Below are 27,122 nucleotides of genomic sequence, written 5' to 3'. Positions count from 1 at the left end.
GATGACTCTTTGAATACAAACAAAACGGAGCCAGTCACCGATGCCAACCGCAGTTGGAAACATCCGAAGACGGCAAGCTTCTGCCCCAGTGCCAACGCACAAATGTCGTCAGGCACCCGGGCACATGTTTCTGCCCCGCCGAGTCAGGTCACACACACAGACACAGACACACACACAAACAAACAAACATGGTAGACAGGGTTAGGGTCAAAACTGGCGGCTTATGGTATCAAACCTGCGATCTACCTATCACCTAGATAGCTCTCATGGCATGAGTGGAGTAGACTTGACTGGCAACCAGGAGATGCTGCTTTCAGTTTTGCATTTTTTTATCATTACCATCAAATAAGACATGAAAAAGGGTTGACCCAACCCCGAGCGTAATCCTCTTTTTTTCTTTTTTTTGCTCTGCCACATACCCCTTCATTTTCAGTGGCGGTTACTACATTCCGTAGTGGCGTATCATAGCCATACAACGATGAGGTAATATCATCCGGATATCCTCTCTGCACATATCCTATCTCGCCCTCTACCAAAAATAAAATAAAATAGAAATCACGCATTCCAAAAGCCTGCGCCGCGCCTAGTGCAAATGTCATGTTGGAAGGAAAGCGGGAACAAGCTTATTCATCGTCACCAATCTGTTTGTAGTAATTATCGTATTAGTACCGGAAGAGCACAACAAGAAAAGAAACAAAAGCAAAAGAATGAGAGATGCGTGCAGCCGTATAGCAGCACTAGAGGGTAGATCAGTCTTACCTTTGGCGCCAGGTAAAATCGCAAGTAGCTGCTGCCGGAAAGGTTGTACTCGACCAGGAGGGGAACCTCTGCAGACAGGCAGATCTTCACCTGGCCGGACAAGGCCGAGGCTTTGCAGAAGTTGACTAGGTACTTGAGCGAGAAAGTCAAGCTCACGGGCTCCGTCAACTCAATCTCGATGTTCTCGGCCGGCTTCTCTACGTTGGTGTGGCTGCGAAGCGTTACGGCGCCGCTGCCAATGTCACCATTGCAGGAGAACTTGATCCCGTCCTTGGTAGCATCGATAGTGACTATTTACCAGCGACGCGCGTGAATGTTAGCAACCGAGTGTTTCGTTCAAGTTTATAAACAAAATCGTCAGGCTGTCCTTCCACCACCTCCCGTGATGGCACATACCAGAATCCGACATGGCCAATAAATCGGTACAGATGCGGCGAAACTCCGCGCTGGGCATGGTCACGGTGGCGGCGTAGTCCGTGTCGGGGATACCCAGGTGCTCCTGGTCAATGTCCATGAGCTTCAGGTCGTACTCGCTGATGCGATCGTTCTCGGAGCTCTCGAAGCTAAGGTTCAGAGTGTCGGGTGCATCCTCCGCCTTGACGGTCAGGATGTCCTCGTTCTGCGCCGCGCGCAGCACCTTGGTCAGCGACGTCAGGTTGACGCCCAGGGCGATGTTGCGGTCGCAGCGGTACGGCGAGAAGGTCTCGGCCTTTAGCATCATGGACACCAGAGCGACGTGCGAGTTGTCCATGGCTTGCAAGGCGATGCCGGAGTCATTGCAGTCGAAGTTGCAATCTTGGACCAGGTCCTTGATCGCATCGACAACCTATGTTTGTTGCAACATATGTCAGATATTTTATTCGTCATGTTGGAGATGTTTCGGCCGGGCGGCAGGGGAGGTGACAAGAATGATGCTGACCTTCTTGAGAATGCTAGCCTGCTCTAAACGTGCCTCTAACATGGCTGCGGTTTAATGTGCTTTTTTAAAGATAGGTCAGACCAACGGTGTTTGTTGCAGCAGCCCGCCCCAAATTAAAGTGAGGGGTGAAATGGATGCGGGGACTGTACACACAGAAATAAGTATTATAAAAAGTGAATAAGTGAATAAACGGGTTCTTTCCTTGTCGAGTCTGGTCGGAGTACGGTGGATGAAAGTGTTGTTGCGTATGGGTATAATCTTGGGTTGTTCACAAAAAAAAAAGTGTTTCTCGCAAGATGTTTAGAGATGGTTGCTGAGGGGAACCAGATCGCGACATGAGCTGAGCGAAAATCGAAGGCTGGAACACGATGCGCGTGCCAGACGCGTCGAGGTCTTAATTGAAATCCCCAGTGGATGCGGGGTACCTATCTATTCCAGGTCAGTCTGGAATATGATTGGCATATCTCAAGTGAGCATCCTGGGATTTGCCCAGTCAGTCACGTGTACTCACTTATACCTTCCGAGGTACTGGTTATCTGTGGGACCTCGAAACTAATTACTACGACATCCCTACCGGGGCAACCGTCAAGAAGCATGCCATAATTAGCATGAAATAACATTAATCAAATAAGTGGACAACAAGGGACCCCCGTGATGCCTGGCAATAAGACTAATAAGTATATGCTATTCTAGCGCTGGGGTTATCTATTACGTATGCGTTATGTGTGTGGTATGTATCTATCCTGTCGAACAGCTCTTGTGTGCTCCTGCGATCCATGACTGTCTTGGATCGGGGTGTACATAGTCAGTCCCCTTGTTGTAATCCGATGAAGCGTATTTAGACAAAAAGGAAAGAAAAAAAAAAAAAAAACAAAAGGAAAAGAAAAAGCAAAATAAAAGAGCGACTGTCCCTTGGGTGAAGCGAGGACAAATATTACGTATGAAGCGATTATGTTCAAGCAAATGAATCACCCTTTAAAAAAAGAGATCCAAGAAACCAAACAGTGCAAAAAGGAAAAAAAGCAAAAGCAAAAACTCCTTTGTAATGCCCCCCATGTCGTTGCACGTCGTCAAAGTCGTCCAAATAAAAGTTGTGTTTGAATGCGCGTCTTGTTTGTCGAGCGAAAATCCTGAAACAAAGCCGCAGAGAGTCCTCAGAGTGAGGTTCGGCCCAGAGAGACCGACTTGCGATGCTGAGCCCCGCTCCTCTGCTCGTTTTTGACATTGAGCACTGTTTCAAGCTCACGGAGCATGAACCGGCCGTTCTCCAAGCTTTTTCTCGACTCGGCCTTCTTCTCTCGGTCGGCCTTCATCTTGGCCAGCCTCTCCTCTCTTGAAAGTAGACTGCGCGGTCGCGGCATGGCGATAGCCTCGAATACTTCGGCTTCAGGAGAGCTCATCTTGCGACTAGGACACGGCGAGCCGCCGCCGTTGAGGGCTTCGAGTGCCTCGGCGACGCCTCCTTCGTCGACCGTGGTAAGGCCGCTGAGGGAAATCGTCGGCGATAGGAGAAGGTTACTTATTGATGACAGCCGCTTCTCATTCCGATCGATGCCGGAAGCCAGGGCGGCCCTCCCCTCCTCCCAGGCCTGAGTAAGCATCTTGAGATCTTGCCCGATCGAGTCGTACTGAGACATGAGACTTGGGCCAATCTCCGAAACATCTTCGGCCTCATTTAAAGCACGATCTGACTCCTCCCGCAATAACGTCATCTTGGCCTGCAAGCCACGGATGCCAGACGAGAGAGAATCCAGCTTCCTCATCTGCGAGCGCCATCTCTCCCGCCCGGGCGAGAGCGGCAGTTTCGGTGTCGGGATGACCGGGAACGCTGTAAAGATTATTAGCGGTATGCTCCTTGCAGCTTGGCCTTCCATGAGCGGGTAAGGCTTACACTCCTCATCCTTCAGGATATCTGCCACGCGCACGTAGGACACGCTGGTGGCCTCATTCAGGTTCCTCAAGCCTTCAACAACTGTAGTCCATCGTAGAAAGTCCGAGTTGTCCCCGGTCACCTCGAGAGCAAGTAAAGCACACAGAAACATCTTCCGCAGCGTGTGGAGACGAGCCGCGGCGACCTTGAAACTGTGTAACGATTCCATATCCTCCATAGACTCCACAGAGAAGCCCTGTAGCGCATCAGCAATGTCGAGGTCGCTGAGGTCGTAGACATCGTGGTACTTCTCCAGGTCGGCTTCGGCGGCGAATTTCTTGACCACTTCCATGGTCTGCTTGTATTCAGGGATACAATGCGCAAAGGACGCCTTAAGTGCCTTTCGCAGCCTCATGCACCTTCTGGTCTGGCTCTTTTCGTCCATGCGGCTTACGGGAGGCAGAGGAGCGCTTCTGTTCGGACAGGTTAGCGTGCGTTCACTCCATAATCCTTGGATCGGTAGCACTCACATCCTGTAGCCCCGGGACACGAGCTCTACCTCCTGGATCAAAGAAACCGCGGCGCTGACGGCACCGTCAAAGTGCTGAGACGTGGAAACGAACGTATTCATCTCGGCCAATGTCTTTTCCCGCAGATATTTTTGCCATCTGTGTCGTATCAAGAAATGACCGACCAGGACAAACAGAAGCAGCACGACCAGACCTACCACAAATTTCTGCTTGGTCAAGTGCGAGAACCCACCAGCCCGGACCCAGCTAATGATCCAGGCGAGAGCGAAAGCACCAGCAACGGTCAAGACAAGCCCTTGTCCAACGACAGGAGCACCGGCATCTGTCCCTGACACCTGTTGCTGTCCATGTCCGGACAAAGCATGTTGCGCTCCAAGTATAGAGTGGCCGCTGAGCAATTGAGAAGCGACTATGGTGTAGCGAAACTGCTCGATAAACTTGGCGTTATCCGCCCGATCGATACGTGAAGCGACAGCACTCTAGCCCACAACGTTAGCAGGCATTATCTCCCCATAGATGTAAATTGTTTGGCCTGGAACGTCTCACCGAGTAACGGTTACGGAGCGAGGTTGGCAGCGTGTAGCTCCTTGGGATCTGAACGTGCAAGGGGTCCGGCTTCTGACGGAAGCGCTTCTTGACTACGGGCAATCCACCAGGAGCAAACGATGGCGCAGGAGGGCTGGGAGGCGGCGTATCGGCATTGTATTCAGGCTCGGCGGGCGGTGTCCATGTACCGGATCGGGGTGGTTCCTCGGCTTCGTCTTCGGGTATAACAGTCAGCACTGTGAACAAACGTGAGACGACCGATGACATTATTGTGCTTGTTGGTGTAGTTCAGATATGTCGATCTCCCGCATATGCATATCCAAAGGCTGGAATAACGGGATGTGCTGTGGCTGCGGCGAAAGGAAGCAACTCACCATTCAAATATGCAGCCAGCGGGCTCTCGTCAAAAATAACAGTCTCCATGTAGAAGAGATGTTATAAGACGATTCTGAGACGGTTGAGTTGAAGTTTGCGAAGAGGCTACCTGATTACCAACGTCTCCATCTGGGGGCGTGGAAGCTGACTGGTAGGGATGCTGAGGTAGAGGGAGGTATAGTCAAGGAAGCGCAGGCGATGTTCGGTTGGCAGGTGCCTTTTTTTCTTTGATATCTCGGCGCAAAGACGGCTGAACCCCCCGGCAACAGAAGAAAGTTACACGTTGGCCCCTGACAGGTACTAGCCTCGTAGCACTTTTTTTTTGCGACAGTATGTAGTATTAGAGACGTCGGTGGCGTCTGGGGGGCGGGCGGGAGGGAAAGGGGAAGGCAAAGAGGGTAAAACACTAATATCGGTGGAAAAGTCGCCTCAAACCAAAAAGGATATGCTTTTCCGTCCGGTCTTGGATCTCTTCGTTCTCGCGCAGACAAGATTACGTCGTAAACGCAGAGAGAGAAAAACGGCCTCAGCGCCCCCCAAAAGGCGTGTCCTGTTCTGGGCGAAGGCCGGGATTGTTGCTATGACGGTTTAAATTAAATGTCGGCAAGGGATCTAATCTAGGCCTCCCGTGGTTTCCGCCCATGTCCTCCCAATCGACCCCTTGTCTGGGAAGGGGTTTGGTAATAACTTTGTACTGTAGAGTACTTAGTAAGGGCTCTTTTTTTGGAGGAACGCCTCGAATGCTTGTGGGGATTACCGACGATGACTTTGTGACCCTTCCCTCGTGCTGTGCAATTTTCACGTGGAACCGACTCAAGAGCAAATTGCTTTGTCCCACCCCTTGTTTGACTCTGTTCCCCTCCAACAAAATATCCACCTTCCCATGTTATCAGTGCTAAGTGTATTAAGTAAGCATTCGGTGGTATCGTAGCAATCTGGGGGAGCTCCTCACTTTTGTGGGACCCGCTAGAAACCAAACACATTGTTATTATACATGACCTACAGACAAAGTGGCCCCTGGACAAGGTGACGACTGCGCATTTTGGAGTGCATTGACATCGCGAAATTGCGCTTCTTTCCCAACGAACGACGCTTCCCGACGCTCCCGCCAAGCACCGAAGACACAAACAGGGTGTTCAAAACATTGCAGTTTTCAAGATGCCTTCGGAACGCGACTATCAGATCGCACCAATTGTGCAAGAGTCGGTGATGCACAACACCAAGGTTCGTTTGGGCAACGTTTTTTTTTTTCTCCGTTTGCGCCAGGCGCCAGCCGAAATGCCCCCGATTACCTCACGCTCCGTAATAATATCGACAACTTACAACGAAAACTAACATAATCCCAATGCAAAAAAAACAACAATAAACAGATCGTCTCCAATGTCCAAACCTTGACCGCATCCTTGTTCGGAGTCGCCGCCGGAATCCTCGGTCTCGAGTCGTACTCGGGATTCCTGTTCTACGTGATCTTCAGCTTCCTCACGACGGCAATGTTCTACCTATTCCGCGTCGCCCCCACTTCACTCTCTGCCGGCAAGGGATTTCTCGATTCCAGTCGATACTTCAAAGGCCCTTTTGAGCTTTGGACCGGTGGTTTGTTTGGTGGGCTGGCGGGTTTCATCTTGACGTGGACGCTATTCTACGGCCTTGTGAGGGCATAAGACAGTGAGAGCCGCTTGCTTCAGTATTTGCATTGCTTGGGAGTCAAGGCGTTTTGGGCGAAAGGAATATAGAATTTAAATCCAGGGGGGGGCTTCTTGAATCAGTCCTGTTACACCATCTGGGTTTTTCCAGACGTGGAGGAGAACCTTGGAGCAAAAGCAAACACGTGTTTTAACGAAAACGAAAATCTATGGAATCCTCAACTACCGGCTACGTAGCTTTTCCAGCTGCCAACACCATTGTGCCGCTCCAACCCGCTCGTCTCCTCTATGATGATCTCATGATGGTTATAGCTGCTACGGAGCCATCAACAGGAACCTGTCGATCAGACGCTAGTCCACCACTTCTACCACGGTACCTACGAAGCCCTCCAGGCCAGAGCTCTCAGGCCGACTTCCCTCCAGAATCACAATGCGTGAGCCAAGCTCGATCCACTCTCTGTTGTTCAGCAACTCGAGACGAATCTCTACGTTTCTGTGGGCTGAAGGTCGGTCACCTTGCGTCTCCATATCATCATGCCCATCGTTGAAATCAAACACATCATCGTCGTCTTCGCGGGGCGATGCACCGCCGTAGGCCCCCACGCTTCCAGGCGTTCCAAAAACCTTCAAGACCCTTGCTGTGGCACGGACACTGGCGACGTAGATGTTTACTAGGTTACCGGCAGAAAGAGAAGTTGCTTCTGGACCAGGAAAGACCGCAGTCAGACCGCTAGCGGCCTGCAGCGAGATGTCACTATCGAGCATATGCCTGCTCGGGATGGCGAGTACCATCCCTTTCCTGATCTTGAGAGGAGCTGGAGGCACCGTCTCAAAAAGGCTGTCATCCATCCGGGGTTCCTTCAGCGGGTCGATCACAAGCCCAACAGTGCCAGCTTGTCCTGCTTCAAGCTTGAGGACAGGAAGGCGTAAGTTCCGCAGGCTCACGACACGGGCGGTATGCCACTCTCCCTTAATTGTAGACGCTGAAACGGGAGTGCGCGTCGCAAACCGGTTTAGTTCCGTCGCTGAGGGATGTGTCAAGGACATCCCATAGCTGGCAGGCGAACTTCGGCCTTCCGGCGGGGCATAACCTTTGCTGTCATCCTCATCTGATGGGAAGGGGCCAAGCACAACCCGATCTCCAACTGATATGGTTCCAAACCGAAGATAACCTGCCACGACCGTTCCAAGGTCCGCCTGGTCGTTTGCGCTTCCACCCAGAGATGCGTGAGATGCCGGTAGGCTAAACTCGACTTCAATGTGAAAGAGACTCGCGGGTTGTTCCGGGTTCAAAGCCGGCCCAGTCAAGTCCTGGGAAGTAGGTGCAGCAGGCAATGGTAGAGTCTTCAATAGCGCATGCACCAGCCCAATACCAGTGCCGTTCACCGCGCTAGTCAACACGATGGGGACGGTACCGAGCAAGTCACCACTAGCATACATTGGCCCCATGGCTTTCTTCACGCTATCCAAGTCCTCGCCGGATATTTGAGCAATTTCAAGGTTGCTGGACCGCCCTGGGTGAAGGAGTCGGGGGGTCCTGTTTGCTTGCTTGATGCTAGTAAGAACTTTGCTCAGTATCTTTTGTAGACCGGGTTTGGTGCCTTTGTCAACTTTGGTGATGACGATGGCGAGAGGCAACTCAAGCTTGAGACAGAGCTCAAGGTGCGCTCTCGCCAAATCGATCCCACTGGTCGAGCAATCGGTTACTTCTTGCACCGCCGTATTGAGGCCAGGGATGGCAGATACACCCTCATCGTCATCTGCGGCTAAGCAGAGAAGAGTCCAGTGAGGTGCCCACCCGACGATCCCGCGAAGGATTGTTCGCCGGTACCGTGGGTGGCCAGCGGAATCAGACACGAATACCAGGCGCCCGTCTCCGGTAAAATCGTGGATGCCAATCCAGGACTCTATATTCCCATTGTCATAGTTGATGACTTCATTGTCTTTGTATCCAATAAGCTCTTGAGCCACTGAGCTAGTGACACCTGATGCAAGCTCGTGTCGGTGCCGCAGCAAGCTGAGCCTACTCTTGCCATGGCCATTGTCCAGTGTACCGGTGGATAACGTACCAAGCAAGGTCGACTTACCGGAGGTTGTTGGCCCGGTTAGCGTCACTCTCAGCTGTTCGGTAGCGGCTGGGCCATCGCTTGGTGTGGGCTCCGACTTGGCCGCATCCTGATGAGTAGGACCATTGGAGTGCCCGTTGCCCTCGAAGCGCTCGGTAGGCCCTTTGTTTGGAGTCACGAGAGCCTCGGCAACCCATAGGTCCTCTCGGTGAGCTACTTTAGATGGTGAGTCATCCACCCATTCACACTCACCAACAACAACACGCCTCAGAATCTCGACCACGCATCCTAAGCTAGCCGCCATAATTCGTAGGTTGGCGAAGCTTTCATCCAACTCATCCTTGGTAAGGCCGACGAGGGTACCATCATCAGCCACACCGATCTCGTACAGGGCACCCCTGGATTCTTCAAGGCCCGGAAGGGGTTTCCCAGGCTTGATCGAGACAGTTGAGGAAGTAAAGTCGTCTGCAAGCTGTGGGATCACCACCTCCTGGCTAGTTGAAGCATGATAGGGCGAAGACTGACGCAACCTCCAGAAAAGCTGGGTAGTCAGTTGCAGTAGGCGTGCCTGACGCGTCTGAGCAGAAGTAGAAAGACTGGCAGCACGATGCCTGAGGGCCTTTGGTTCGGCAGGAGATGGCCGAGGCAGTTGGGAACCGGCAACACGGGTGGTAGTACTCATGTACCGGAACTTGCGCCTCTGCCGAAGGAGTAGATGCAGTTTATACTCCGTCGGCCCTTCCTGAGGTTCGGCTTCTAACTTGGTAACCCCATAATCCGAGAGAAACCCCGATGCGGTGGGGCCGGCGGGGACCGGCGAAGACTCGCGCGATTTCCCCGGATCTGCGGACTGGAGCCAGGGAGACGAAACCCGCGGCGGGTCAGGGTCGTAAGTGAAGACTGACATGTTCGAGGCGGGACAATGATGCGGTGCCTTGGGTTCCAAGACCTGCAGCAACCGATTTTGATGGCTCGTTGACAGCTCTTTGCTCTCTCGGGTGAGACAGCAAACTGGCGGGGAAATGCTAGCTACTATGGATGATAGGTAATTCGAGGTCGCTCAGTGTTGATGCCGCGATAATGTTATTGCATCGCCTAAAGACATAAAGAGGTGCTTGGATATATGTAATCTAGGGATCATCGTGATTCCCAGGGGCAGAAGAATATAACCTGCACAAAGGCAGATAAATAAGATAAAACCTGCTTGGATTTTAGGTCGAGCTGGGGTGCCAAAAAAAAAAAAATTGTTCTCTCTGGTGATGGGGAAGCAACTGTCACAGAGGTAAACAGTTTTACAAGGCGAACTTATTGACGTTGAACATCCTCTTCTGTGCCAATGAGAGAGAATGCGCGGGCAATTTTTCAAGAGAAGTTTTTGTTTTATGTCTGTGGAAGATGAAGCCGTATTCTTGCCTCTCGACGCTACGTGTGGTGTGACTAATTAAAGTCGAGTAGAGTCGCAAGTAGCGGAGTGACTGTTACACCTTGCTGGTGGTTCTTCGTGTCAAGGTGGAGTCATGGCGGGTCCTTCCTTCAACCCTCGACCAATGGTATGTATGGATGTCAGGCAAACCTCGCACTCGAATTCAACAGTGCAAACACAATTCGAAATTAAATCTGCCATGTCTTCGGTATCTCAGGCTACCCTGTTCAGCATTCCATTTCTCTAGAGGTCTACAGTGATTATCTACTGCACCCAGTTTATGAGCTGATACCCTCCCCAGTTACTTACCTTACTAGCAGTGACGGATGAACTGTTGATCTACATTACTTCCTTCCGATCTTGCGGCGATGGAGTCAGATGACCCAGCTTAGCTTGGCCGTTCAGGGTCTTTCCCATCATGGACAGACCATGTAGTAAGAGCCAGTAGGTTCGGGGTGACGTTGCCCGCGCTGTGGCACAATGGCACATTCAGCCACTGCAGAAACAAGAAAACGCATATCTCGAGGCCACGTCAAGTTTCATCGATACCCCCAATGCAAGTAGGAAATTTGGAAGGAAAATATTACGATTGCTTTAGAGCAAGTTGGCAAAAAATATAGAACAGGAAAAAATCATAAAAAGAAATCAACGAAACCTTCAGTGCTGCAGTGGTGTGGCGTCAGTAATGAGGCGAAGCACTCCCTTTTTCAGGCTGCCTCCGCAAATACCCAAGCCGGCAGTAGTAGTGTAGCTGACAGGCAAGGAACCTAGTTAGGATGACCCCTCGCACTTAAAGCGGTCGCTCCACACGGCGTTTGTCCCCCCAATCCTCAAACAAGCGACGATTCAACTTGCAACAAAGGGATGCCAAGGGCCATTTTGCCTTTTCTTTTTCCTTCAACATCCCGACCAAGTTTTGAACATTTTTTTTTTCTTTTCACCTAGGACGTTCCACCTCACCTCAAGTGACACTGTCTTTTTGTCCGTTGCTGTGTATTTGACAACACTTTTCTTGTTGACAACGCTGACGCTGGTTCGTTTCTCTCCCACCTCGCGAGGGCACGCTCGTCGACAAAGTCCTCCATCATGAAGAAATTCCTAGGACGGAAGGATAAGAGTCCCAAACCCCCAACCGACAACCCGTATGCCCAAGAACCGGCCAATGATCCCTATACTGCCTACCCGAATGCCGCCCCCAAGTCTCAGGTCAGACCGCCTGGCGGATTGCCTGCTGGGCCAGGTGGTGGGCTCCCGAGCGGACCACGTGGGGGTTTGCCTAGCGGTCCAGCACGCGGAAACTCGATGAACTCGGTGAACTCGATGAGCTCGACCAGCACAGCTCCTCCTCCATACCAATCGCAGCAGCAGCCTCCACAACAGTCGTCGGGCTATGGCAACGACCGCTACGGGGCCTCAGGCGGCTACGGTTCTTCCAACCGGTACGGCAACGATAACGGCGGCGGCGGCGGTGGTGGTGGTGGTGGTGGATACGACTCCTCGGCTAGTCGCCGCGGCCCCGGTGGCTATGGTGGTCTTGGCCGGACCGACACTATGGACGACCAGGCAGGCAAGGAGGCCCTTTTTGGCGGGGGCAGGGAGCGAGTGCAGAATGCGCCCCGCGGTCCTAATGGGAATGCTGGTGGCTATGGTGCTTCGGCGGGCGGCTATGGAGCAGGCAACCAGGGCTCTACCGGGAACAAATACGGAGGCTACGGCGAGGAGCGAGAGCTTACCGAAGAGGAACGCATCAAGCTCGAAGAGCGCGACCTCGCGAGGCAAATCGACCAGGAGAGAGATGCTACTGTGGATACGGGACACAGAATCTTGGGCATCATCAACAGCACCATCGAGACGGCCACTGGCACAATGCAAAACATGGCACAGCAGGACGAGCGACTGCGCAACACGGAGCGCAATCTGGACCTGGCCAGGATTCACAACCGGACTGCAGAGGAGCGAACCAAGGAGCTGAAGCACTACAACCGTAGTTTGTGGAACCCAGGGAACCCCTTCATGTCCAAGTCTAAGCAGGAACAACGCGAGCGGAAGCATCTTGAGAACACCCAGAGAGACCGAGAGCTTCGTGAAGCCACACGCACGGACGCATACGAATCGCAGGCTCAGTACGAGCGCGACCTCAAGGACATCGAGTCGAATATGGCCAACCGCCGAGCCCTTGGTCTGTCTTCATCGGAGAAGGCGGCGAGCAACAACAAGTTTGTGTTTGACGAGTCGGATGAGGAGGACGACAACCCTGAGAACATGGCCCTGCGCGCCGACCGCCGGGCGAAGGAGGACGAGATTAACAACAACATCATGCCGCAGATGGAAGCGGGTGTGGCCACGCTTAACAGAATTGCACGAAACTTTGCGCCGCGCATTGAGGAATCCAACCAGCTCATCGGCAGGCTTCAGACGAAGGTAAGTCCCAATATAGGGCGACGGATATCTCGAGCTGCTGCGAGAGGATGTTTGCTAACGTAATATACAGAGCGACGGTGTCAGTGACGGTGTTGAGAGGAACAAGCAGCAGCTGGACCGCATTTACAAGAAGGGTTAAGCTGCTGGCCGAGGAGGGTCATACTAGTAAATGGCGCATTCGCGTCGATGTCCACGAGGTGCTTTTGTTTTTTATCGTCTTTGGCTGTGCCGTTAAGGACAATTTGGGTATTCAATTTTTCTGCATAGTCAGATAGATTCCCTGCCGGATTCTGACACTGGTCAGGGAGCTCCACTGATGAATTCGCCTGGGGTATGATGTGTTGATGGTTAGATACCTAATCAGAATTAGAAATAAATCGATGACGGCTGAAACAGATTCCCGTCACTCCCTTGCATGAACGAATCAGAATTTTGTCTACCTGGTAGGAGGCAGTTATAGTTGTTGTCCACACACTTTTATTTCAACTGTGCGTGGGAGCAATCAAGCCGCCTTGGGCGCAGTGGTTTTTGGTATATGGTATGGTACCACCACACAGGAGTGGAGTCTGTGCGTTCCAAACAAATTCTTGAAGGACCCACTGAACTTGTCCGCCTCCCAACTAGATCTGAGATCGATCATCACCAAGAACAAAATTCAGTGAAAAATGGACTCGCACATTTCCAAAAAGCGCAAAAAGGACAAATCCGGGCCAGCAATCAGGCTCCCGGGCAACAAGATCATATCGTTGGATGGATTCCTCAATGGTGTGCCCAAGCCAAAGCAGGCAGAGACTAAAGAGGCCCAAGGGGCGGAGAAGGAAGTGAGGGATGAGGACGATGAACCAGGAAGGAAAAATAAGGACGTTGTTTCAGAAACAAAGGTTCAGAAGGATGATGGCGGGGACTCATCACTACGCACCTCGGCTCGCAAAAAGTCCGCGAACGCACGCGCAGCAACTTCAAAGCCCGTCCAGGCGAAAGGCGACCCCACGCTTTTGCCCCTACGAAAGGCGTTGCCGATATGGCAACACCAGGACGCCATCCGAGACCATCTGCGGAAGCACGACGTTCTCATCCTAGTCGGTGAGACTGGCTCGGGCAAAAGTACGCAGGTTCCGCAGTTCCTGGCAGACGAGGAATGGTGCAGACCGAGGCAGGTCACCATGACGCTCCCCAACGGCAGGAAGGAGCAGCGCAAGGTCGGTGGCATGATCGCCGTCACGCAGCCGCGTCGAGTCGCCGCAACGACGCTGGCGCACCGCGTGGCTAGGGAGGCTGGAACCCCTCTGCGGCCCAGCGGCACGCCCGGTGCGAACCCTGGCGCGGCCGAAGGACTCGTCGGATACTCGGTTCGTTTCGACCACAATGTTCCCAAGGGGACCAAGATCAAATTTTTGACCGAGGGTATGCTGCTGCAAGAGCTCCTGCATGACCCGAGTCTTCGGCAATATAGCGCTGTCGTCGTCGATGAGGTCCACGAGCGAGGTATTGACGTCGATCTGTTGTGCGGTTTCTTGAAGCAGATGCTGCTGTCTCCCGACAAGCCTGGGCGCGGTGGCGTGCCTCTCAAGGTTGTGGCGATGAGTGCCACAGCCAACATCGAGACCTTGGAGAATTTCTTCTCCATCCCTAAGGATGACCCCAAGGTCCAGGCTGAGTCGGACACAAAAGCTGCACAAACCCTCAAGATCGAAGGCCGACAATTCCCAGTCGAGATCATACACTCGCCCAAACCAGTGCCAGTACTGGCGGATGAAGTTGTGAAGACTGTGTTCAAAATCCACTGCGGCGAGCCCCTACCTGGAGACATCCTCGTATTCCTTTACGGCCAAGAGCCTATAGAAGAAATCCAGAGGCTCGTCGAAGAGTATGCTGCGACGCTGGCTTCGGATGTGCCCAAAATCAAGGCCCTTCCGCTGTTCGGTCAGCTGTCGATGGAGGCACAACATGCCGCATTCAGGCCCCTCAAGGGGCGTGTAAGAAAGGTCGTGCTGGCCACAAACATTGCCGAGACGTCAGTTACCGTCCCCGGCGTGCGCTACGTCATAGATACTGGCAAGTCGAAGATGAAGCAGTACAGAGCAAGCCTCGGACTTGAGTCGCTCCTCGTGGATGCCATTTCCAAATCATCCGCAATCCAGAGGACTGGTCGTGCAGGTCGTGAGGCGCCGGGAAAGTGTTATCGACTTTATACGGAGGAGGTGTACAAGGAAATGCGGGACGCGGATTTGCCAGAGATCCTGAGGAACAATGTGCGTGAGGCCGCGCTCATCATGATGGCACGCGGCGTGGATGACCTCCTTACCTTTCCATTGATGGACACACCCAAGATCTCACGCCTGGAGAAAGCCATGGTGCAACTTAACATATTGGGCGCCATCGACGACGAGGGGGCTATCACTGAACTGGGCAAGAAGATGGCACGGCTGCCCGTAGCAGCGCCGCTTGGGCGCGTGCTTTTGGCTGCCGCCAGTCCAGCGTACGACTGTCTTCTGGAAGTCATCGACATCATCTCGTGCATCAGCGGCGGAGACAATGTATTCCACCAGTTACAATCCGAGGAGGCGCGCGAGGAGGTAGAGGAGTACCGACGAGAGCTGCGGCGGCGGGAGGGCGACCTCATGGTATACCTCACGACGATGCAGATGTACACGGCAGAAAACAGCGACCGGACCGAGTGGTGCAAGAAGCGCAAGATCAACCTGCGCACGATGCGCCAGGCTCTCAACATCAGGCGGCAGCTGCGGTCCCTATGCGTGTCTGAGGGCATGCTCACGGAGAAGCCGCCGCCCGATCCGCAGCCTTTCGTGCCGCTGTCTCCTGAGGCCGCCGAGACCATCACCAAGTGCTTCATGAAGGGATTCTGCACGAGCACGGCCATGCTCGCCCCGGACCTGAGCTACGTGACGTCGCAGGGCAAACACGTCGTTTCCATACATCCGTCCAGCAGCCTGCATGGGCAGAAGAAGGAGGCTATCATGTTTTTGGAGCATGTTTTCACGCAAAAGAGCTACGCAAAGAAGGTGGCTGTGATACAATCGGTGTGGATTCCAGAGGTGCTCGAAGGAAAATGGTGATATGACACGGTGCCATGGGTGTCGTGGAGTTATGGCATGAAATGATGGATAGATTTTTGTGTAGAATGCCATTATGATACCTAAAATTAGCCGATAAATATTGACTGTTGTGTTGTACAAGCCTTCTCTTTTCCTTGTGTCGATTTCTGCAATGACGAGGTGGCTGTAGAAGGCATGAGGTGTTCGCCGGTACAGTGTCACTCTCAATAGAACGCACTGTATGACCTCGAAATGAGACCCCTAGGCGTAAACCGTAAAAAAAGATAGCGGCGGCCGCTTGTGTCTTTTGTCCGGTCACCTGCGACAGTCTCACCTTGAACCAATATACGTTTCCGTGTTTCCATCAGTCCGTTGAATTATTATCATACTAGCGATTTTTGTTGATTTTTTTTTCATTGCTACTTTTTTTCTTTCCTCTCCTCCTTTACCGGAATTTCGTCATTCTCTCTCCTAATTGATCGACGTCAACCGTGAATCGTCTAAGAAGAAAAAAAAAAGAAGGAAAAATGAGGGCTTCCATGGCGAGACGCATGGCAGCGGCAGCCAGCTCATCTGCGACATCCTCTATGAGGCCTGCACCCTTGGCCTTGCTGCCGCCGATTCCGCTGTATCGAAGGCTGTTCAGGGCGCACCGTAAGCATCTGCCTCCCGAGATGCGGCTGCTTGGCGACGAATACATCAAGGCTGAGTTCAGGGCCCACCGTAACATTGACAACCCGGCACATCTTGTAAGTGGGATCTGTCGTAACACTTGATGGAGGGTGTTCTAGATGCTGGCGTAGGTTTTGTGAGGGGGAGGCTGTGCCGCTGACGAGTTCTCTTTGTGGCACAAGATCGGCTTTTTAACCGAGTGGCAACTCTACGCCCAACAGGTGGAGGGAGAGTCATGGCAGGGAGAAAAGATAGACCAGGCCAAGGTTGAGAAGCTGAGTGGTAAGACTTCCAGACGTACTTTCGGGTGTTTTCTGAGTCACTTGGTTGACAATCTGACATCAACAATCGTTACAGAACAGCAAGTTGGGCAGCTATACGAGCTGATGATGGCTATCAAATCAAGGAGAGAGGGCGGCGAGGGCGAAGGCCAGGAGCCGTCGTAATCCTGTTACCGTTCCGATATACTCCCAATAGCCTGACCACGATGAAACGAGACTGTGGACACAATGTTGTTTGTCCACACTCCCAGGGTCGGTTGTTGCTGGTAATACCAGGCCTGTCACATAGATGCGTTCGGGTCACGTGTTGGATGAATGCATCTCAACCATTCTACGTACGGTACAGTGCTTCGTATCAAATGTCACCAAAGAGAATTGTATTATATGTACTCTTTAGATCAAGATATGATTTTCTAAATTTTATAGGATAGTCAAACAACTCCATAAGCGCAACATGCATATTTTTTCTACCTTGTTCCATCCCCATTTCTGGCAAAGAATTGGCTTTGTTATCCATGTCAAGCAAAACTCGCCATTGAAATTTTTTGCCCTGAATTAATTGACAGTGGAGTGCATTTGCACAAACAAATCCAGACTTCAAACCCCACCATTATGCGCATAGCTGCATCTCATCTACCGGCAGCGGAGGACACACAACAGTTCGCAAACCTTGCATTGTGCGACCGCCTTCGCAACGTCGAGAACTGCAGATCGTCCGGCAAAAAGAGCTTCCATGAAGTGATCTGAACTAAACCGAAACCTCACCTCGGTAATAGGATCTTTTGACAAGGGAACGGTGTGTAGCGGCACCCCGCTTCTCCCTCTGACAATGACAGGCGGATTCTCTTTTTCCTTCTCTGGTGACGACATAGAGAACAACGGCAGCGAAGAAGGGGTACCCGCTCAGGCAGTCCCCTCGCTGGCAGCAGAGAAGACCACGGCAGACAAGGGGGCATTTCCGGTTGAGGGCAAGCCACAATTGCCGGCAGAGCACCATGATGTTGCCCACATGCTCTCGCGTCTGCCTTCAAAGATTGTATACAGCCTTCTAGACATCGACCTCGGACAAGGGAAGAGGATTCAGCTGCCAAGGCGGGAATTATTCGACGTTCGCGTCCAATTGGCGGCGGAGGACGACGAGCTGGGGACAGGTGGCGAGGACGATACCGGGCTGGGAAAACATGATGTCCGCAGCGGCATATATGAGGGTGGCTTCAAAAGCTGGGAGAGTAGCGTTGACCTGGTCAAGGTGCTTTCTCAGGATGCGCACTCACCAATCCTGGCACTAACGAACGGGCCACTGAGGATAATAGAGGTGAGTCCATGGGCCAGGTCGTCACCGCGTTAGGCATGCCGGCTGACTTTTTGAGGCAGCTTGGGTGCGGGACTGCATTGCCGTCTCTTGCCGTCTTTCAATGGGCAGCCGAGACTGGAGTGATGCCAGAGAGGTTTCATCTCTCGCTGACCATGGCGGACTACAACCCGTCCGTGCTATATCTTGTCACACTGCCGAATTTCATCCTCACATGGGCACTTAGCCAACAAGCACAGAGCACACTTGTGCAGGACGCGCTCTCCTCCGAGGGACAAGAGGGTGAACTTGAACTGAGCGAAGAGGTGAAAGCTGCCTTCCTTTCCTTCCTGGAGACCTCCAAAATCAGGCTATCCTTTGTCTCGGGCGGCTGGTCGCCGGCCCTCGTTGACCTTCTCTACAGCGACAAGCTTGTTCCACCAGAAACCGCCGAGTATTCAAATCCCAGCACGCTCGTAATCGGCGCCGAGACCATATACTCCCCGTTTGCGCTTGCCGCATTCGCCGAGACTCTCTTGGAAGTGCTGCGGAGGGAGCAGGCGAGCGGGAAGGCGACAAGTATAGTGGCGGCGAAAAGATTGTACTTTGGTGTTGGAGGTTCGCTGGACGACTTTGTGGAAAGGATGACGGCATCGGGCACGACGGTCAGCTGGGTGGCCGAGGAGACGGAAGGCGTCCGCCGGGGAGTTGTGCAGTGCTCGCTACCGTAGATCCGAACCGGAGCTGGCGGCTAATGGTGGCAAAGATTTGTGATTCGCAAACTTGGAACAGCCTTGGGGGCCTGACTCCCAGCCCGGGTTCCTTGTCTGGTTGCTACTACCATAGTCCACTCATGGGATGAACGACCGTGTGCTTTCTTGGCTGACTTGCACCTAGTACGACAGAAATTTCGAACAGTACGACATGATAGGTTGCATGAAATGAAAATCACGAGGGTTTGTGATCCGTTCGATTCAATACCATGTTCGGCTGGAACTCACCTTGTCGAGTTTCATTGGTCGAGAGGCATTCTGTATTCGATAAAATACTTGTGACCAGCAAGATGATGTCAGATTTATTTCTAGTCTGAACCCCTGAGAGTTCATCTGGAGTACGGCGGCACGGTAGGACAGATCAATGGCCACTGCAGAAGTAACGACGCCCCTTGCGCTCCGACGGCGATATACCGGGACAGGTTGATACGACATGTCGGGTGAATGTCGATCAGTTCTTGAATTGTTTCCAAGCCACTTCTCCAATTCGATTAATGGTTTCATTTATTTCGCTTCAATACAGCATGCCCCTCCCGCAAGCAGTCTTGCGCTCGGAACATCCTATAAAACTTACCGATTGTAAAGAAAAGTTTAACCGCCGGGGAGGCTATCGGGAGACCTCCACGCCAAAAAGAAAAGGGGGGAGGGCGGCAGATTGAAAATTTGGGGTCGTCAGGCACCACATCTGTATGCAGTAGCCCAGGATGCTATGCCCTCGGGGCGTGCGTGCCTCTTGGGGGTGGGTAGGTGGGTAGGTGGGTGGGTGGGCTCAAGAGCCTGGGCGTCGCGCAGCAGCAGCCGAAAATCTCCCTCTCTATCTAGCAAGATACATGAATTGGCATCTCATTTAAGGTTCCGGACTAGCTGGGATGCCAAGTCAACGGGCTGCAGGGACTGTACAGCGCGGTCGGATGAGCCGTTGGCGTGTGAAAGTGTGCTGAATCGTTGCTTCTGGACCTTCATATTTCGGGCTGGCAGCTGTGGCCCATTTTCTTATTATGGTATATTACTGTCAAAAGGTCACTAGCAGGTCGGCCGTGGGGCGTGGAGATGAGATCCAAATAGTCCACATCCCTGAAATCCAATCTTGCGGCCCCCTTTCATCGATTCTCCAAGTCTGACCGGCATCCACATTTGTTAATATTATGGGGTCCACACCATAATGGATCACAGATGCAACCGAACGACCGAGAACAAACAAACAGAAAGATGGACGCACCGGACCACGCAATAACCTGTTAACTGTTTGTACCTAGGCTTTTTTTTTTTTGTGGTTGTTATTGCATATCCCTTGCTGCCCGTTAGGGATTTGTTAATCGGTGCTTATTCCATAATGTCGAAGAACAGGCTGTCCAGTTCCGCCACAGCAATGCGCATTTTCTCGTGTCGGCTAGAACCTGAATGCTTCTTGATGTGGTGTGTTCCTCCTTTTGGCTTTTTGTCGAAAACTACGACCCCCCTTGTAAACAGTGGAAATTCTGACGAATCCCAAAGGACATTGAGACCCGCTTTTCGTCATTTGGGAAATTATCGATGCCCACCGCACGGGAAGGAAGCAAAAACCAAGGTCCACAGGGGTTTTTTGAAAGTGGCTTGGCGCCTATGGGACCCAGAAGGAAGTCACGGAGCAACCTACCTTGTCGCTTGGTAGATACTGGTAAGGAAAGATGCGCCGGCGTGTACCGTACCATACAGTACCGCATTGTATGTCAAGTTGTGTTTGTCAGGGCCGGCCCTGCTCCTTCTTCCCTGAGTATGGCAGGTGCCCAAAGCAAATTGGCGAGCTGGGAAAATAAAACCTCTTGTCTTCCCCCTTCTGCCTAGTACGTGGTTTGTTTTTCCTCTACTCTTCACCCCCCCCAACTCATTACGATCGTTCCATCATCAAGACTTTACGAGCTTCTTTTAGCAACATAATTTTGTAATTACTTCTTTCTGGTAAGCATATGGTTTCTTTTCCATCGTTTGCATCTTGGCAAGATTCTATCCCATAGGTCGTCCTCGTATCAGCCAACAACAGCTTTGCCTGGGTTCCCAGCCTGCATAGCCTCCCAACGTCAGATCCTCCTCAGATCTTCCCCAGAATACACGTCAGCTTGTCTTGTTTCGCATCTCCCACTCCCCTATACACATTCCACACCGAATGTCCCAAGGACCGAGATATCTCTGCACTTGACAACTTGTTTACTAACATTCCAACTGAAGTCGCTTCTTCAAATTTTTAAGTTTCGCTCCGTCTCGATTCAACCACCAACCATCAAAATGAAGTTCACTCTTTCTGCTTGCGTCGCCTTCCTGGCTGCCATCGCTGAGGCTCGTGTCCAATTCACCAACAGCAACTTCGCTGTTGAGGCCGACAAGCCCTTCGAGCTCACGTGGTCTGGAGCTACTGGTCCTGTCACCATCTATCTCAAGGATGGTCCTTCTACCAACCTGAGGACTGTTGAGACGCTCGCAAGTAAGTATTCAACTACTTGAAAACGTCAGACGCCTGGCGCTAATGTGTTTGTGTTTGTCTAGGCGACGTCTCGGGCGGCAAAGTCACTGTCACCCTCAAGGCTTCTCAGCTCAAGTCTGGCACCTATGCCTTTGGCATCAAGGATACTTCTGGCGAGCCTGAGAACTACTCGCAACAGTTCAACATCGTTGGTACCGGTGCCGCCTCAACCACTGCCTCTGGCAGCAGCACCAGCAGCAGCAGCTCCGCCGCTTCGACCACTGCCGCCTCATCGACGACCAGCGCGTCCACTCTCACCACCTCTGCTCGTCCCACTGCCGCTAACACGACTTCCACTGCCAACTCTTCTTCGTCGACCGCTTCTAGGACCAGTAAGTTTTGTCCTGGAGTACATGTATAAAAATCAGGTCGCAACCTCTAACTTTCTTAACTCTGTACAGGCGCTGCCACTACCGCTGCTTCTACCACTACTAGCTCGCCCCCCAACACTGGTGCTGGTTCTCAGCTCCAGTCGTCGCTGGCTCTGGTCTTCCTCGGCGCTGCTGCTTACGTTTTCCTGAACTAAGCAAAGATTCGAATTATTGGCTTGTGGCGTATGTTGGTGCTTTCGGCGCAGGGTTTTCTGGGCGTGGCATAATTCAGTACAAAATATGAGTCGCGGAGTCTTTCTCCAGTGAACTCAGGTGGCACATTATGGTCTTTACAGTCTTGTATTCTGTTATCTTGATTCTGGATCAGAGTCACATAGTCTCTCCCAATAATTAACTGCCCGACGGCGACATCCGTCAGGAGCTTGCGTTCGTTTATGATAATACGATGACAATTTCTCTACTGCAACCATGTCGAGAAACTTTGGGTGAAATAATCAAACGCGCATTCACGGTTGCGCGTACAAGAATCTGTAACGTTTAGTGGGTCTGACTAAAAACGCATGTAACCGACGGATCGTTCCAAGCTATCGGGCAGCTGCATGATTGCATTGTACACTGACGGTCCTAAATGTGTTGTCCAAGTTCTAGTCTCGACCCCTAGTCTAGTTCTAGACCTAGATAGTGGTAAAACGCTTTGTTTCCCCCTCAATCGAAGCCGCTGCGTAGACTGTGCATATTTACATGCCTGTAGCACCCGAGACATTCGGCCCCACAAACACCCGCGGGGGACAGGCAGCCTGGGCCTGGTCCACGGAAGATCAACATGGCCCATGAACTTTCCGATTTGCTTTTCTATCTTTGTTTACTTGCTTCTCACGAACTACCTTTGCTTTTCCAGTTCCGCTTTCCTAGGGACTTCCTTTGACATTTCTGCTAGGAATCAAGGGGGCAAAAATGAGGATCCGAGATTTATCGCTGGCACGAGACGGTTCTAACATAACTCCATGTATTAGTAGTATGCATACCTGATTTCTTTTTCATACTTGCTTTAACCAAGAACGTGTAAGCGTGTGCTGCCCCGAGTTCTAGACTGACCGGACGCCTGCATTGAAACCCTGGAACTAGACCCAAAACTGGAAGAAAACAGCAGATAACAGCAGAATAGAAAAGGAAAGTAACATAAAAAAAAGGAAAAAAGAAAACCCACCCGATGCCGTAAGTGCAAGAAAGATTACGCTAATTGATACATGTTATGAGCGAAGCGTCTCACGAGGACAAATCTTCGCTACTGCTGCCCGAAAACTCGTTATCTTCACCTTGCCCGCCTCCATAGTCTGGCTGCTCCACGCCCACAGCCTCGCTCGCTGGCGACCATGGCACGATTTCCTCGCACCCCTTGGGGACCCTGCACCGGTCACGCACGTTGCACGTCTTCCACAGCACCTCCCTGACTTCGCGAAACACCCTGTCGGGGGCGTCCATGGCCCAGATGACGTCCAGATGTTCGTAGTCGTCGAGGACCTTGGTGTGGACGACGCGCACGTGCGGCTCTCGGCCCCGCTCGAAGCGCCGGAGGAGCTTGCGCCCGTCGACGAGGTCGTCCTGGCCGCAGACCCAGAGCGCAAATGGCGGGGCCTGCTTGTTGTACCACGCCGTGGCGCCGAGCGGGCGTCGACGCTGCTGCAAGGTCTGGTGGCGCTCGTTTGCGCCCGCCTCCGGGCTGGGGCTGGGGCTGGGGCTTGGGCTCGGGCTCGGGCTGCGGATGTTGTTCGGGTCGACGTTCTCCGGGTCAAGGAGGAGGTTGCTGGGCCAGCGCTGCGCCGGATCCTCGGCCGTTCCCGTGGATTCCTCTTGCTGTTGGCCGTCCGTCTGATCTTTGCGCGCGTCCTCCTCCTCCTCGGCTTTCCACTCCTCCTTGGTCGACAGGATGCACTTGTGATTTGCAAAGCACTCACGACCTAACCACCACCGCATCGACTCGGCCGAAACGTAGACGGGCGCGAACTGGAAGAAGCGGTCGCGGAGGCCACGGTCCCAGCGCGTGTCGGTCCAGTTGAAAAGGAAGGAAAAGACCTTGTAGCCCAGCTTTCCGTAGATTCTCGGGTTGATGACGCTGTGCATGGTCATCATGAAGGGGATGAAGGCGTGGATGCCAAACATCAGGCGGAACATGGCCGGGGTGATGATGCGCATGAACTTGAAGTACATCTTGCCGATCAACGGGCCGGCGTAGGCCGCCGGTGCCAAGGCGCAGAAGACGGTGAGTTTCTCACCGAGCTCGGGTCGTTGCTCTTTGGCCAGGGCGACAAATGTCTGTGTAGTGCCTTGGGAGTGGCACACCAACCCGATCTTTTCAAACCCAGTCTCGAACTGTACCCTAGATGTGAGCGCGGTGAGGTCGAACACGCCCATCTGTCGGATATTCCAACACCACATCCGAGGATCTGAGTATTTGAGGAGGGTGTGTTTTGGTTTGAACCCGCAACGGTTGTTGCCAAGCCAGACGTCATAGCCGGATTTGCACAAGTACTGTATAGTAGATGTTGGTCAGCTGCCGGACGAGTGCTTTCCAGTACGAGGCAGAGGAGCCAAATCATTCCTGGATAGGGGCTCATATGCAACTTACAAATGCCAAAGAATCGTCGTCATTCACACAATAAGCACCGGCACTTTGGAGTAGGCCGTGCATCAACAGCACTGGGAACCTCTTCGGTCCGTCGGGGTTCTTCAGCCTTCTTTTGGCACCGGTGAAAACGTCGGGTCCACGCTCCTTCCGTTGCTTGGGCTCTAGCTCTTCATACTCCCGCGGATCGTAAACGTGCCAAAGGTCAATGATGAAGCCATCCTCGGTCTGAACCTCGAACTCCTCGACATCGAGCCCGACGCGGCGGGCGTAGTAACCAACGTCGCACTTGATTGGATCCGGACCGCCCTCTGTGGGGATGTAACCATCATCATCACGGTTCTCGGCGTCCTGAAGTGTACTGTCAAGGGATCCGCCGCGTCTCCATCTGCGTTCCAGCTCCTTTCGTACTGAGGCGCGGCGCTTCTCTTCCTCGTAGAATGGACGTTCTGCATCCGGGTCCTTGAGTAACATGTACTTGAAAACCCGGCTGCAAAACGGTGGTATGCTGGTGAAAAGGGAGCCCAAGACAATAACGCCGAGGAAGCCAAGCGAGAGGAAGAAGGATGAGAGGCGGAACGTTGTGCATTGTAAGTTGCGCAGCAGAGTCGGCGGACCATAGAGCGGCAATGGCGGGAACAGCGGGTTCGTGTGCGATGGCGGCATTGACTTGGTCAAGTTGCCTTGGGTTGACTCCTGTATTGACTTGGCGTTCTTCTTGTTTGCGCTTTGCTCATCAAGCGGCACAGTCGGCTGTTCCTTTTCGTTAGGGGACGCATCTGGCCCCGCTCCTGATTCCGTCTTCTCTCCAGCAGAACTGTCAGCGACCGAATCGCTGGTTTCGGTCTTTTTTCCCCCATTCAAGCCTTGGTGGAGTTCGTTCAACCGGTGAGCCTCCTCCAGTGGCACACCGGGTAACCTGTCGCCGTTGGAGGTAACAATGACGGTATCCTGTGGAGAAACGAAGAGGGCCTCTACGGCAGGATTGTCGTCCTTGACACTCCCGCCAGACTTTTGGAGTGAGAGCTTCTCTGACTGTTTTGCATATTCGCTGTCGCCATCTGAGGGCCTGCCGTCCGACAATGCTCGCACAGACTGTGGGTTTTCAACCTCCCCACCGTGGTGCTGTTGCTGGTTTGTGCTACCCTCGGGCGCGATGACGTCGGTGTTGGCGACCATGCTGCCGTCCGTCACGTCACGGCCCCTGAAAGCGGCAACTCCGCCAACCAACCCGTGATTTCTCTCTGAATAACAAACAGTGTGTAACCTTTGCTGTCCGGTGCTTCTTGTGCTTGTTCAAGATAGAGACTTGGCAAACTATAATAGACTAATTCTAGACCGTAGACGTTTGACGTTGCGGAGTCCTGGATTCGTTCTTTTTGTTGGCTGAAAGAAGGACAAAAAGAAAATATAGAATGAGGAATTTTAGCCAAATTACCGCCGTAAAGCTGAAGAAAGAGAAGGAAGAAGACAAGCTCATGGAATTAAAGACGAATTGTGTCTATCGATTATTTTTAGAGGCAAGAGAATGAGAGAGTGAGAGAGAGAGAGGTTCGCCTTAATTTGACAATTTCGAGTAGTAAGGGGCGGTGCACCCCAGCCAAGGGCGGGTATTTTTATGATGCCTGGAAATTGCACTAGCGGGTAGGGGTCCTGCGGTAATCGGCGCTAACCAAGTTTTCTTTTCGATGGCGCAGACGTCATGAGGAAAAATGAAACAAAAGCAATGGAGGTTGGCAAAGACCAAAAACCACAGAGTCTAGCCACAAGAGACAACCGTTGTCGTGCTTTATCTAGTTTATCAGCCTCATCGCGGGCAGAATGGCTGTCGAGTGATTCTGCTTGATGGACGAATCGCATATCCATCCAGCTTTGGTAAACCCGATGCAATCAATTTCAATTGGGCCGGCGGGTGCGTCCCCTTTCCTTTACGGCGCCGGAAATGCATGAACATGACCACCGACGATGCGCTTCTTCATCTCTACTGTAAAATAAAAGTAGCCGGCAGTCTGCAAAAAGCTCCACTGCCATGCGGGCCCATCGTAGCCCGGGGGAGCTGAGACATTCGAATCGGCGAGGAGTAGAGGCGCGTCCCTCGGGGGCCACGTTTGCGTCATGCTGCATGCATGCGGATCTTGGGGAAACCTTTGTAGTTGGGTGTGCTGCGAGTAAAGATTGACTTTGCCAAAATCAAGGCCATGCAGATATTGCTCAATCAATACGTTTCTGTAAATGTTTTGATTGAAAGTGAGAAGAAATACACAAGAAAATAATAATGATAAAAAGAAGGAAAACAAAGAGAAAAAAAAAAAAAGAGTTCAAACTTGGAAGAGAAAGCTCAGAGACAGTCAGTCTCAAAGTCTTAACTGGCACGACCGCGGTCTGATGTTAAATCACCCGTCCGCCGACAGACTAACTGACTTTAATGCTAGACTAGGAGTAATGCGATCCCATCTCCAACACCACCGTGGCGTGCAGTAACGTGGGCGTCGTCTGAACTGACAACCTCCAATTAGGCAGGCGAAGGCAGGTACATACCTACCAACCAACCCGCCTGGCACTACCGAGACTACCTAGACAAGCTATGCAGGTAATTGAGCAAACATTTCCCTTTGAAGACGTTTGTTTGGATTTCCATATACAATAGAATCAAAGCATTGAGTTTTGACAGATTGACTAGCAGTAGTCTAGTCTAGTCTAGTCTAGTCTACTGTAGTTCAAGAGGTTCTACGCATGCACGCTTCAGGTTAAATTCTAGATGGCTTACTCCCCATCACCTATCCCTTCCACAACCAACCATATAAACTTTCTGGGCGTTTAGGCCTCCAGGACTTGTTAGTACAGACTAAGAAAACGAGGCCCATCTATATTCACGTGAGATGTGTTCCTGAAGTTGGGCGGTTCAACGCGTTAAAAACGAATGAACGCCAAGATAACAGGCGGGTGCGAAGCGCGCTAGAGCCAGAAGGGGGCGCCTTGTTAGGTGGTATAGGCAAGGCAGTTATTTCAGTTAAAGATCGGTGCGTGTCGCACGGGTCACGGCTC

General features: G+C 52.3%; 10 protein-coding genes across 10 annotated transcripts in view; 6 read left to right on the top strand and 4 right to left on the bottom strand.

The window, feature by feature from the left end:
• PpBr36_08649 (uncharacterized protein) overlaps window positions 1-1,720 on the bottom strand; it is a gene marked incomplete at its 3' end in the record, with an annotated part of 3,495 nt that extends 1,775 nt beyond the window's left edge. The window contains exons 1-3 of the mRNA XM_029895777.1: window positions 1,679-1,720; window positions 1,156-1,585; window positions 760-1,049 (exon numbers count right to left, since the gene is read on the bottom strand). The remainder of the gene's footprint in view (window positions 1-759; window positions 1,050-1,155; window positions 1,586-1,678) is intronic.
• Window positions 1,721-2,832: 1,112 nt separating this feature from the next.
• PpBr36_08648 (uncharacterized protein) lies at window positions 2,833-4,891 on the bottom strand (the record flags this gene model as incomplete). The annotated part of the gene is made up of 3 exons (XM_029895776.1): window positions 2,833-4,021; window positions 4,079-4,557; window positions 4,625-4,891. 3 exons carry the CDS (start codon window positions 4,889-4,891, stop codon window positions 2,833-2,835), a joined length of 1,935 nt encoding a protein of 644 aa, XP_029747626.1.
• Window positions 4,892-6,157: 1,266 nt separating this feature from the next.
• Window positions 6,158-6,660, top strand: PpBr36_08647 (uncharacterized protein; the record flags this gene model as incomplete). The annotated part of the gene is made up of 2 exons (XM_029895775.1): window positions 6,158-6,223; window positions 6,370-6,660. 2 exons carry the CDS (start codon window positions 6,158-6,160, stop codon window positions 6,658-6,660), a joined length of 357 nt encoding a protein of 118 aa, XP_029747621.1.
• A 333-nt stretch (window positions 6,661-6,993) lies between these two features.
• On the bottom strand, window positions 6,994-9,615 carry PpBr36_08646 (uncharacterized protein; the record flags this gene model as incomplete). The annotated part of the gene is made up of 1 exon (XM_029895774.1): window positions 6,994-9,615. One exon carries the CDS (start codon window positions 9,613-9,615, stop codon window positions 6,994-6,996), a length of 2,622 nt encoding a protein of 873 aa, XP_029747620.1.
• Window positions 9,616-11,217: 1,602 nt separating this feature from the next.
• PpBr36_08645 (uncharacterized protein) lies at window positions 11,218-15,629 on the top strand (the record flags this gene model as incomplete). Its single annotated transcript, XM_029895773.1, has 2 exons — window positions 11,218-12,552; window positions 13,242-15,629. The coding sequence occupies 2 exons, from the start codon at window positions 11,218-11,220 to the stop codon at window positions 15,627-15,629; spliced, it is 3,723 nt and encodes a 1,240-aa protein (XP_029747619.1).
• A 506-nt stretch (window positions 15,630-16,135) lies between these two features.
• Window positions 16,136-16,726, top strand: PpBr36_08644 (uncharacterized protein; the record flags this gene model as incomplete). Its single annotated transcript, XM_029895772.1, has 3 exons — window positions 16,136-16,357; window positions 16,463-16,562; window positions 16,638-16,726. 3 exons carry the CDS (start codon window positions 16,136-16,138, stop codon window positions 16,724-16,726), a joined length of 411 nt encoding a protein of 136 aa, XP_029747618.1.
• Window positions 16,727-17,390: 664 nt separating this feature from the next.
• On the top strand, window positions 17,391-18,583 carry PpBr36_08643 (uncharacterized protein; the record flags this gene model as incomplete). The annotated part of the gene is made up of 2 exons (XM_029895771.1): window positions 17,391-17,876; window positions 17,936-18,583. The coding sequence occupies 2 exons, from the start codon at window positions 17,391-17,393 to the stop codon at window positions 18,581-18,583; spliced, it is 1,134 nt and encodes a 377-aa protein (XP_029747625.1).
• Window positions 18,584-19,958: 1,375 nt separating this feature from the next.
• On the top strand, window positions 19,959-20,276 carry PpBr36_08642 (uncharacterized protein; the record flags this gene model as incomplete). Its single annotated transcript, XM_029895770.1, has 2 exons — window positions 19,959-20,041; window positions 20,120-20,276. The coding sequence occupies 2 exons, from the start codon at window positions 19,959-19,961 to the stop codon at window positions 20,274-20,276; spliced, it is 240 nt and encodes a 79-aa protein (XP_029747624.1).
• Window positions 20,277-20,887: 611 nt separating this feature from the next.
• Window positions 20,888-21,648, top strand: PpBr36_08641 (uncharacterized protein; the record flags this gene model as incomplete). Its single annotated transcript, XM_029895769.1, has 3 exons — window positions 20,888-21,083; window positions 21,146-21,454; window positions 21,524-21,648. 3 exons carry the CDS (start codon window positions 20,888-20,890, stop codon window positions 21,646-21,648), a joined length of 630 nt encoding a protein of 209 aa, XP_029747623.1.
• A 1,072-nt stretch (window positions 21,649-22,720) lies between these two features.
• On the bottom strand, window positions 22,721-25,256 carry PpBr36_08640 (uncharacterized protein; the record flags this gene model as incomplete). Its single annotated transcript, XM_029895768.1, has 2 exons — window positions 22,721-23,983; window positions 24,081-25,256. The coding sequence occupies 2 exons, from the start codon at window positions 25,254-25,256 to the stop codon at window positions 22,721-22,723; spliced, it is 2,439 nt and encodes an 812-aa protein (XP_029747622.1).
• Window positions 25,257-27,122: the final 1,866 nt, after the last annotated feature.

The sequence above is a fragment of the Pyricularia pennisetigena genome, chromosome 5, assembly GCF_004337985.1.
Source record: "Pyricularia pennisetigena strain Br36 chromosome 5, whole genome shotgun sequence".
NCBI classification, from domain to species: domain Eukaryota; kingdom Fungi; phylum Ascomycota; class Sordariomycetes; order Magnaporthales; family Pyriculariaceae; genus Pyricularia; species Pyricularia pennisetigena.
This window is presented reverse-complemented; position numbering and strand designations above follow the sequence as displayed.